This window comes from Taudactylus pleione, unplaced genomic scaffold, assembly GCF_031769625.1.
Source record: "Taudactylus pleione unplaced genomic scaffold, aTauple2 ptg003505l, whole genome shotgun sequence".
In the NCBI taxonomy this organism is placed as follows: domain Eukaryota; kingdom Metazoa; phylum Chordata; class Amphibia; order Anura; family Myobatrachidae; genus Taudactylus; species Taudactylus pleione.
In genome coordinates this window covers 1,821,908-1,834,495 of record NW_028287850.1, presented here as the reverse complement: position 1 = coordinate 1,834,495, position 12,588 = coordinate 1,821,908, and the positions used below count along the sequence as shown (strand labels likewise).

The 12,588-nt window shown below is 44.5% G+C and overlaps 1 protein-coding gene across 1 annotated transcript in view; it reads right to left on the bottom strand.

The window, feature by feature from the left end:
* LRRC7 (leucine rich repeat containing 7) overlaps positions 1 to 12,130 on the bottom strand; it is a 419,637-nt gene extending 407,507 nt beyond the window's left edge. Inside the window, exon 1 of the mRNA XM_088466556.1 lies at positions 11,798 to 12,130. Within this exon, the coding sequence (XP_088322682.1) occupies positions 11,798 to 11,822 (25 nt within the window). The 5' untranslated portion in view covers positions 11,823 to 12,130. The remainder of the gene's footprint in view (positions 1 to 11,797) is intronic.
* Positions 12,131 to 12,588: the final 458 nt, after the last annotated feature.

Sequence of the window (12,588 nt, the reverse complement as noted above, 5' to 3'; positions counted from 1 at the left end):
CTGCCTGAAAAGTCGACTGCATGAAACATTTATTTTATCGCCTATAAAATGCAAATTTATCATCTGCAATGAGGAGGATGGCTGGTAGCCTCTGTGTTTGTAGCATAAACAAATGGTAGCCTTCTCCGTATGTAACGCAATGAGGAAAGCTCAGAACATAAGACTGGGGGAGTGTGGCCTAAGGCAGCAGATAGGTACGTTCTCTCTACCTTAGATTTGCACTGACATATTCTACAGTATATAGCAAATTCTGACCTGGATTTTCACCATTTGTAGTAGGGATGTGCAGGCTCGTAGGGGTTCGAATTTTCCCGCCAAGTTCGGATTTTCCCCGCCAAAAATCGGGTCTCAGAAAGAGGCAAAACGTCATCTTTCATGGACAAACATCATCATTCCCGGACAAAGGTCCATGGAAGATGATGTTTGTCCATGAAAGATGACGTTTTGCCTCATTCTGAGACCCGATTTTTGGCGGGAAAAATCCAATCTTGGCGGGAAAATTCAAACCTATACGAGCCTGCACATTCTAATTTGTAGTTACTTAAGCTGGGTTAATGCCCTCGGTCTTGTGCAGATTCAACATAAACAGTGGAGAAGACAAGGCGGAACATGTCGGAATGAACATATTTGCAGATAGTTCCCTTTCTTGCAGAAAGTACCCTTCTTACCTACAGATAATGCAGGCAGGCATTGTGCACAGTGACATAGTGGTTACCATAGATGCCTCAAGGCATTGGGGTCATGGGTTGAATTCCTCCCAGGGCCCCATCGATGTGGAGTTTGTATGTTCTCCCATATCATGCTTGCTGACAATCTGGCTGCTTCCTTCGGGAGGGAGCAGCCAGGTCAGCATAGCAGGGGGAGCGGCCTGATATATTAACCAGCATTTGCGAGCGGAGCGGAGCGGGGTGTGGTCACGCGAGCGCGTCATTTTGGCCCCGTCCCTGCTACACAATGCGGCATTGTGAAGTAGGGGGCAGGGTCATGATGACGCGATTCAGCACACTTTTCGGGAGGCTCCCGGCCGAATCGGGAGGGTAGGCAAGTATGTCCTAATTTGCACAGATCTCCTTGGGGTTGTCAGGTTTCTCCCCACAATCCAAAAACATGCTGTAGGTTAGTTGGCTTCCGACAACAAAAGGACTCTGGTGTGTGGATGGAGTAGGGATTAGACTGCAAGCTCCCAGGGACTGAGCTGACTGGAAAACACTGATTAATATGATGACGCTATGCACATGCGCACTAAGGGGTAAATTTACTAGGGTGAGAGTTTTTAGAAGTGAGTTTTAATAGTGATGTTGCCCATAGCAACCAATCAAATTCCACTTAACATTTAACTAGCACCTCCTAGAAGATAATAGCTAGACTCTGATTGGTTGCTGTGGGCAACATCACTTTTAAAACTCACTTCTAAAAATTCTCACTTTAGTAAATTTACCCCTAATAATTAACGATAATAATTGTATGAGCTTAACCAATTTTTATGATATTCATGATATTTCGGTTTATATATAACCAGCATCCGCTTAGACAGCTGCCCAGCTGCAGTTTATTGTGACAGTGAAAGTTTTACAGTAAGCTAAAGCACTGGAAAAGTGGTTATTATTTATCACTGCCCCATATCCTGAGCCCTATTCTCACCTGTTGCACTATGCCATGTAACATGAGTCACGGGGCTTCAGTAATGCTGCGGCACTTCAGCCTTCTGACCCTCTTTTACACATCTAAAGCCACCTTCAGTTGCCAAACCATTATGCCATGGGGTATGGGTCACTATTAATACGCAAACCACCAAAGTACTTTTATTTATACAATAACTATGGGCCTGATTCAGAGCCGCTCGTAAGCAGCCGCTCGTTCGTTCCGAGCGATGTTTGCACAACTGCGCATGCGTACGGATCGTAGTACGCATGCGCGAACCAGTCAGTGCGGCCGAAAATCGTTTGTTCGCTAAATAGCGAATGCCTGCTAGTTTGAGTGACAGGAGGAGGCGTATGTGGGTGGTAACAGGGGAAGGTGCTTGAAAACGGGGAGTGGAGATCAGAACACAGGCGTGCTTAAAGGTCAAAACGGGCGTTTTATGGGTGTGCATAATTAATACAGCAGCGTCATTGACACATTCACTGGGTTATTTTATAGTCAGAACTGCTCGCAAGATTGCGGTAGGAAAAACCAACCACAAGAATAGCGAGCAGTTCATACGCTGGTCGATGTACTTGATTAATCTAATAAATAGCGTACATGACGTAGGATGCGAGCGGCCAGGGGGCGTAGTTTTCCAAAAAACGACTGCAAGTTTTATTCGCTCGTTCAGACCTAGAGGCGTGAACAGACCGCAAAGAGCGAACGGTTCATTTGAATAGCCATCCCTTTTTTCGGAACGAGCGAGCGCAAATAGCGTCCGGCTCTGAATGAGGTCCTATGTTCATTGTGCCCAGGCAATGATTAAAGGTGGTACTAAATGCAAAAACCGAAGATTCTCTTTACTTAATTTTATAGAAAACACTGTACAAAGACACAGCATGGTTCAAATATTTCTCTGTATCTTGTGGTTCAAATGTGAAAGTTCAGTGTTGCTCTCCGGCTCCCAGCAAGTGTACTGTATGTACCCAGGTACAAGCAGTTGTGACTACACCGTGGTTTGCTACATGCTGGCAATTGGCTGGAGTACGCATGTGTAAATATATATACCTATTTATTTAATGTGATAAAATGAGGCTGTGACAGCCATCTTCTGGGGTGGATGGTGGCGCATTTCGATAAAGAAGACAAAATCCAGCAATATTGGTGCAGCTGCTCTGCAGCTAGTTTTACTGTACAGAACAGGAATGAGAAAATGACAGAAGAAACAAACCCTAAACTTGACTGGCTCCAATTAAACATTAAGGGTAGATTTACAAAAGCTTCTAAAACAGACAAGTGGTGATGTTACCCATAGCAACCAATCAGATACTAGCTATCATTTCTCTATTGCATTATAGAAAATGATACACAGAATCTGATTGGTTGCTGTGGGCAACACTACTACTTGTCTGTTTTAGAAGCTTTAGTAAATAGGAAATACACCCCTAACAGTTTCCCTTGTTCCCTATGACAGAACCTAGTGTCCAGCCCTTACATAACTGTGGGCCTGATTCAGAGTTGTGCGCTGTGCACGCTGCTAGCTGCGTCTTTGGATGCAGCGGGTGAGTGATATTATCATAATGCTGCAGGCAGCGTCTTGTGTCAGGCCCTATAATCACAAGAAGCAAGTCATTGGTGTCCTGCTTCCTCAGACTCAGCTGGGAGGTTGTACCATGGTTTATACAGTATACATGCACCACAGTACTGATGTTTCTGCCCCCATTCTATTTATTTTATTTCATTTATTGGTGTATTTTATATCATTTATTTCATGTATCGATACAATATCAGTACTTATTAATAACAACTTTCTGTAAGTGTTAAATAGACTCCATGTTTCATGTATTGACCCTTTTTAATTTTTTATTTTTAAAGTCACTGAATTGCATATTCAATTTAGCATATCTAATAACCTAATTTAACATAAATAATCTTTAATGTGATAAAAACATAAAGGTATGCGATCCTGGAGCACGCAATGCCAGCGTCGGAATCCCGATGGTGGAAATCCCAATGCATGCAGGTAATCTAACCCTGCCCCTAACCCTAACTCAATTTTTCCGCAGCCTAACCCTAACACCCCCGCCCCCCGCAGCCTAACCCTAACCTCCCCTTCTACAGCCTAACCCCAACACCCCCCACCCCTTGCGCAACCTAACCCTCTGCTCCTGCACAGAGGCGTTTCTAGAGAGGAGGGGGCCCGTGTGCAGTCTCCGACACAGCCCCCCTCCTCTCCGTCTGGCGGCCGGCTGTGCACTGAGTGGTGCGTGGCCAGCGCCGCACTTATAGACTCTGGGCACTAGAGTGTGCCCAGAGTCTATAGCGCATGCACAGGTCACCGGGAATATGGCTGTGGTGGCCATTTTCCCTTTACTGCGCATGAGCAAATGATGGGAAAATGGGCGCAGTGGCCATTTTCCAGCCATTTTTTTACAGGCGCAAACACTGGAGACGACGTGGGACTCTGGAGAGGTAAGTTTGATGGGTGCACCCATTATAAATACGCCCCTGCTCCTGCAGCCTAACCATAACCCTCCCCATAGTGCCTAACCCTAACCTCTAACCTTAAACCTAACCCTAACCCTAATACTCACCATCGGAACGCAGCCGCCAGGATTCTGGAGCCGGTATTCTGACTCTTGTCAGGATTCTGGTGCCACGATTCTGAGTGCAGACATGCCAACTACATCCCCTCAATGAGCCTTATAAGTATACTGTTTAATATAATACATATATCATACATACATACATACATACATACATACATACATACATACATACATACATATATACAGGTGGTAAGTACAGAATTATATACTTTTAGGTACTTTTGTGATTAAAATGGTAATCCGATGTAAATCATTACAATAAAATCTCTATAACATTTAGGTTGTTATGTTACTGCTTCTTAAGCAAAATATAATAATAATAATTATCTGCTAATTATTAGTGTACAAAATCAGATACTGTAGAAAAGAGGAACTATGAGTTAACGGATCAATACGATCAGTTATAGTTAGTAACTAACCTGTTATTAATCCTGTGAAAGTGACAAATCGCGCAATCTCGTCCACACGATAACACATACAGTTTATTTATAAAGCGTAAACATACTGGCTGCATTGTCAATTAAGCTTTGCTTCCACTAGAAAGGATTTCTTTGCCTGCAGAGAACATCCACTGGAAAATATGTACCATGTCAGATACATTATAGATCATACTATACATTATATATTTTCTTCATGCCATCGTACATGGGTGTTATTGTTGGGCATTGGACACCAATCAAAACTATGAGCTGAAGAAGAGATGTGATGTGGGTATGTGTGATTGACGAGAGAAAGAGCGAGAGAGAGAGAGAGAGAGAGAGAGAGAGAGAGAGAGAGAGGGAGAGAGAGAGAGAGATGGATAAACGTGTTATAAGCTTCCGTGGTTCATAGGCATAAAATAATGTCAACCTTTCTCTCATACCCTCCTTACTTATGGGCTCACTTGGGAAAGTGAATCTTATTTTTCCTAGGACAGACTGAGCTCTCCTGTGACAGTCACATAGGACATACTTTCCTTATGAAGTTCTGAGTAAATGTCGATCCCATGTCAGTAGTGGATTAAGGTCACCATAAGCCCCAGGAAATTCTCAAGGCACAAACCTCCACTTCATATACTGTGCATCACTGTCACGCCAGATAGATAACCACTGCACCACGGCTCTCCAATATTCCTGGCTAGTTATAAAGTTTAACTAAAACATGACCTTCTCCACCTGATAAAAAATATTTCTTACCACTTCATTTTAGACAGTCGTTACTTGGGTTGAGATAATTAATGGATAAAGAAACACAAATCGCATTCCATTAACTCATCACAGATGAAAATAGCAAGGTTGGACATTTGGAAACAGAGCAATTTGTAGCAGGTATAAGAAAAGTAGTTCTCTTTAATTAACAGGATTATATAACTAGAGATGTGCGCGGACCCCAGGGTTTTGGGTTTTGGTTTGGATCTGGATTAATCTACGTGTTTTGGTTTTCGGTCCAGATAAAAATCGATAAAAACAGCTAAAATGTATGAATCCAAAAACCTGAGTTCGGTTTTTAAATCCGAACCGGCAACAGATCCGAATCGGGACATTGCGAGCTGGGACCTTGACCCAGTTCTACTTGGAACCCCTGAATTCAGGAGTGTTCGGATTTCTAAATATAACTATGGGGTCTATTTACTAAGCAGTGTTAGGAGACAGCGTGAAAAGTGATAAGGTGCCAGCCAATCAGCTCCCAACTGTCATTTTTCAAACACAGCCTGTGAGATGGTAGTTAGGAGCTGATTGTCTGGTACCTTATCACTTTTCACTCTGTCTCCTAACACTGCTTAGTAAATAGACCGCTGTACAATAGTCCTAGAATTTTATTATAAAGGATAATACGGTCCCTGTTCGCAGTGAGTGATACAGTACCTGCATATGTTCCTGATGTGAAAGTCACCATATTAACTGCCCTGAAATTGTAGTTGGTCTTCTCTTTCAAACTCCCGGCTATGTTTTCCTCCTGACCTTTCCATCGACTAAACTTCACCAACTCTTTCATTCATGTCAGTACAGCCAGGACAGCTGGGTTACAATGTAAGTCCTGACACATATGACTAAAACATGATGTATGGCTTCGCTGAAGTTGCTTTATGCTAAAAACGGCACATAATCTCAATGCAGTACTGCTATGCAGCCTTGTGTAATTGATACGTGCCCAGATTGGCATGGCCTGTTTCATTTTATTACAGTCATAATAAGCATTGTAAACGTTATATAAAATAAAGTAGCAAGGCTTACTACAATCCCTCCTTTCATATATTATTGTGCCACTAAGGTCACAAAATGCTTTTAAAGGCCCTAAATAAATGGTAAAGGACCACTAAAGGGACATTTTGAGACTTAAACTTAAAAGGTCCAATACATTGTTCATTGTTAAAAATGTAAATAATACTTCAACACTATATTATAAAGAGCTGATGCTCCACCCACATTTTCAGGACATTGTCCCAATAGGTTCTCAGACAGGTCAAAGAGCTGAGACTGCAGTCAACTGAGTTACTGTGACATCACTGACCCCACCCCTGTATATGAATGCACCAATCAGCATTGTGTATTCCTGCAGCGCAATCTACTGTTTCCCTCATATTCTGCTTTATTTGTTAGACAAGACCTAAATTGTGGCAGATGATTGATAAAGAGCATGATGGACAAATTAATTTAGGTACAAATGCACCAGTGTATACCAGTGGTTCTCAATCTCAACCCTCAAGTTTTCCCAATAGGTCATAATTTTGACCAGGTGGGAAAATTACTGCAAAATAGATCAATTCACCTCTGTGTGATATCCACCAAACATGACCTGTTGGGGGTACTCGGGCACTATGCTTCCGGGTTCGGAGCCCAGAACAGCTACTGCACAAGTGCAGTCATTAGCCCATGTATGTGCAGGTGGACAATATCGGGGAGGTATCCATCAGGTCCCTCTGCCGAGACATTTTCCAAAAAGTAGTCCATAGTCTACAGCGGATAACATCATCTAAAGACAGTTTTAGCTATTGGGGCCAAGTTTTGGAAAGCTATGCTTGTTAAAATTCACAACTGAGCACAGAACCGTAACTAGACTTTTTGGTGCCCTGTGCTAGAAAGAGCATTGGCGCTTCCCTCATTTTTCAAAGGGACATAATGCACCCAAAAAAGGGCCATGGCTTCATGGGAAAGGGCCAGGGAAGAGATAGGAGAGGCCAGGAGATGCTGGGGATGAAATAAGAGGAATCTACAAGCAAGAATGATAAAAGACATTTGACAGACCCAAACAGCGCCCCCTGACCTGTGGTGCCCTGTGCGATGGCACCGGCCGCACTACCCTAGCTACGGCCCTGATTGAGCAGCTCCCATAGAAACCTACAGGGACTGCTTTTACAAACTAAAATGGATATCCCCTACATCTGCTGCAGTCCCCGTTTCATACATCCTAGAGACAGAGGCGGAGAGAGGGGGTACTAACACACATTCCTGCAACTGTGACACAAACACATTGTTTGTATAGTAACGGAGATGCTTTAATGTTATTGGCTGGTAGTAGAGGACAAAGGTCAAGGAGGGTGAGCACCGCCCACAATTATAGTTTGATATCCCTATGCTTTGACATAATCACCGACTATGCTGGCGGGCTGCAGGAACAAACGCCAGTCTAGATGGTTAAACGCAATGAAACATAAAACTATTTAAAAAGAGGACTAGAATTAACATGCCACGCCCCTTACGCTCACCTAATGTCAAGGTCACAGCAATGGGTAACCTTACAGCCTCAAACTCTCATAATATAATCCCCTCAGTGCCCCATGCATATATTTATATGTACCCATGAGCTGATTCAGACCCGCTCGCTAGGAAGTGATTGCTCATAGCTGCCTATTTGCAATCTGCGCATACGTATGTATTGCAAGGCGCGTGCGCAAACCACTGCGAAAGATCGGGAAGCGCTCACCCAACATAGATATCCCAGTTGAATGAGTGACAGGAGAGGCCGTTTGTGGGTAGTAACAGGGGCAGACCACTAGAAACTGCGGCAAGGTATAGTCAACCGCAAGCGCTGCGATCACAACCGATGATGCTCGATGTACCAATGTTTTCATGCACTTCCAGGAGATGAAGTGTGCAAGTGGGCGTCTTATGAATGGCCGGTGGGCGTATGCATACACAAAGTGATCGCACGCCAAGACATAGTGGGCATGCTAATGCCTTGCCGTATGATCCCTTGCCTTGCTGGGCATGCCTTAGATTTGCATATATGCTGGGAGCGAGCGAAAGCATCCGTGAGCTCCCTGAATGAGCTCCCCGGTGTCATGACCTAGGCAGCCTCTTGTCACCCTGCACAGTTTACTGGCACATTGATTTGGCTGTATAGTAACCCAAATGGGACCCCATTTTTATTGATTACCTTATTCTGGCTGCTGAATGTCTAGTCCGTTATATATACTGATTATGATACCAGTGAATAGCTGTGTAAAGCCCAATAAATTATGTTCACAGCAAATTCCTGCTCAATATTATTGTAAAAATATATATGTATATTTTTTTTAAATCATATGCAAATTTGGCAGCTTTAATTTTGGGGATCCCAGCACCAAGTCGCCCTCCACACTTTCTATCCTATTAAAAAGCTTCAGTGGATAGATTTCAGCTTATCTAATGCTGGTAGTCCCTTTACACTTAGAGGACCATCTTGATGCATTGATACAAATTAAGGCATTTTGCGACACCCATCAATCGTGCTCCATAGATGAGGTCTGTTCTTTTGAAACTTTCACTTAGACCAATGCAATTATTCTCCAGTTGGGTATTTTATTATGCAACAACACATCGGTGCCCCCATACAACCATCCAACAAGGACTATGGGCCTGATTCAGACTTGGGAATAGAGAGAGATATATCTCTCTCAACTGATCATCTTGATGAAACCATGCTGCACTGCAGGTGGGGCAGATGTAAATTGTGCAGAGAGATTTAGATTTGGGAGGAGTGTTTCCAAACTGACATCTAAATTGTAGAGTAATAATAAAGCTGTGCAGTATTTGTGGGCTACATGCAAAAGCAGCCAGTATTTACCCCACATGTAAAAAAAAATTTATGTATTTACACCCCTTGCATTGCAATATGGTTTGTTCAGGTTCACAGTTGAGAGAGATATCTCACTCTATTCCCAACTCTGAATCAGATCCCTTGTTTTGGGGAAAAATAAGATAATAATATCATAATCGTTAGTCAGGAATTGGTAACTTCAACCAGAGCTGCAACTAGAAATTATAGAGCAAGAGAGAAGAAACGGACACCCCTAGACCTCAGCTTTAACCAAACCAACTTAATATATAATTTTCCTTGTGCCCCCAACCAATATCCAGATAATCCATTAGGCAAGTTAGGCTGCCATTGATAGCTCAGTGGTTATTGAGAGGCACGGATTATCATAAACAATTTTTGAGTTGTTATTGTTTGACAGGTGGAGGTGGGAAGGGGGCCCAAACCTTCACGTCGCAATCACCTTCATATTTGCACCATCGGCCCTTGCCCCTTTCACACAGCCCAAGTTATGGCACTGCCTTCTGCATCTACCATGTTCTTGAGTGCAACTCTTAGGGCTGTACGTCTTGTGCTATGAGGAGAGTAGTATTTAAATAGAAAATCCTGGGGGAAGGCCCTGTTCTTCTCAGCATGCTTGGGGGCTGGGGCAAGCACAGCGAAGACCAGTTTGGGCTTTAACTGATAACCCAAATAGGGAAACACTGTGCATGCGCCAGCCCACTCACATGTTCTTGAGAACACAGGGGAGGCCAAAGGACTGGCATTGCCAGCCATCCTCACCCCCAGAACCCAGAGCCGCCATATCCCTTTGCAACAGCGAACATCCCACCACTGATAGACTTATAGAAATATTTTGCTGCGTGCAGGAGTGTGGGTTTTGGATGATGGGCCTGAGGTGCTTCAACACGGTACATTAGTAACGTGCACGATGAAGATCTCCCAGCTTATAGACTACAACAACGAAATCTATAAAAGTGAACAATAAACATTACATTGGGGATGTTAATAAGGATACCTTTATAGTAGTTCATGCAATTATTGACCCATATTGAAAACACTTTGATACAACAGTTATTGGAGATGTGTAACTGCCAATGAAAATGTCTAAATTCTTCCAATTAGCCTGATTCCAGGATTACAGCAAACAGGGCTGCTGACCGATATTTCTGATGCCTTTTAATGATTTCGCCGTCACAATCAATGCAAAGACACACGGATACAATACAATGCATAAATACCATATACCACAAACTTCAAAGCAAACACTTGCTAAACATTATCAATCTATTCTATATATTATGCATGTTACTAGACAGTGTGTATATATCATACAGTAAAGAGCAACTCTATATTTCAGCAGATAAATTGCTATATAAACCTTTTCCTCAGTTGTATATACTTGACAGAGGCATTATTGCACAACTCCCCCAAATGGACTTCAAATTCCAATAGACAGAATGCGGGCGAGTGCCGCCTTACAGAATCCCAGGATTGATCAGCAGCTCTGCGCACACATTGATTGCCCAAATCCGTATTCCAAATTTAGACACAAAGGCCCGATGGGACTAAGGAAGAGGCATGTATCATTGTGCTAAATTAAGCTGTAGTGTGGCAGGAGAGAGAGAGGGTACAGTGAAAAGAACTGAGCTGATGGTTGCAGGAATTACTACAGTTTCTTTAAATAGAGAAGAAAAAAAAGCATTTTCATCATAGCCCCAAACCAATAGCCATCAATCAGCTGTCAGCGGACATCAATTGCCTGAACACTTCTCACAGAGGCAGCATCACAGTGTATCCCACATATGGTGCGGGGGATCCTCAGCCCAGATGTATGGGAGGAATGAGGTCATTTCAGAGGTGCAATCCCTGTCCTAAGCAATGGGGAGCACCAGTACAACCTGTATAGCCGCAGCTGTGGATGGGGCATAATTAGGGTTCTCTTACACAGTACCCCACTACAGTTCTAGCATTGACATTCGCTTCCTAGCATCAGTTCATCATTTTCATACAGTGGGTTCTGTGGAAGTAATGAATCTGCCTCTGTCTCTCTCTGTTCAGCACCTCTCAGTATGGACAGCTCCTAGCTAGCACTCCTGGAAGCAGTAACGTAATGCATCTGGCTCTGTCTCTCTCTGTTCAGCACCTCTCAGTATGGACAGCTCCTAGCTAGCACTCCTGGAAGCAGTAACGTACTGTACATTTCCAGCCAGACCCAGTTACAGTACATACTCACACAGCATCAGACACAAAGCCCTGATATGCCATAATACCCAGACCCCCTCCATCTCCAGCAAACCCTGGCTGCTCCTATTCAATATGCAATAACTAGAGAACAGGCAGTGTCTGCAGCACATCTCATCTCAGGGGCCACTGTGCTACATGCACTACTGCAACGTGTGGCCCCCGGACATCACATTCATATACAATAATGCAACAGCCACAGAGTGCATGTAGTGTCTGCAGCACATCTCCTCTCAGGGGCCACGGGGGGGGGTGCAAGTACTGCAATGTGTGGCCCCTGGACATCACATTCCAGCCATAACCACTTGAACCCTCTGCATACTCACATTGGAGGGATGATAGATTGCCCATTAGTGCCCGGAGCAGCTCTGCTAGTCCTAGTGATCTGGTGGTCCGCAGGGTGGGTAGGGGCACCGGCTCCAGGGGGTCTCTACACGGTGTCCTTCAGGTGTAACCACGGGCTGGCCCCCATCAGGCAGAGGATCGGGCTGGGGATCAGGCGAGCTCCACTGTAAGACATGACACCCGCTCCGGGCAGCCCCTACACAGCAGGGAGTGGGCACTCATCCTCTGCCACCTCCATCCAGGTGCCCGGGCTGCAGAGCATGTGTGCCCGGCTGGCAGGGGTCAGGCAGTGCCCGGGCAGCGGCAGCAGCAGCAGCGTCCTCCCGCCGGGCTCAAGCAATGCTCAGATCCTGTGCAGCCCCTCCGTCGCCCCCGCTCCGAGCCGCCCCCGCACCGCTACGTCACGCCGCCCACCGCCCGCACACACCTAGGGGGCTCCTCCTGCGTGGGGGCTCTCCTGCCGCATGCACGGCTCTCCCTGCAGCCCCTCTCCGCCTCACTCACCGGCAGCAAGGTCCTCAGCACGACTCTGCTGCTGGGGAGATATCTCTATACAGTATACTGTCTGTACTGTGTGACACAATGTATCTACTGCACCTGTTCTATTATACTGTACTGTGTATCACTATGTATCTACTCTACCTGTAATATTATACTGTGTGTGTATCACTATGTGTCTACTGTACCTATGATATTATACTGTGTATCACTATGTATCTACTGTACCTGTAATATTATACTGTGTGTGTATCACTATGTATCTACTCTACCT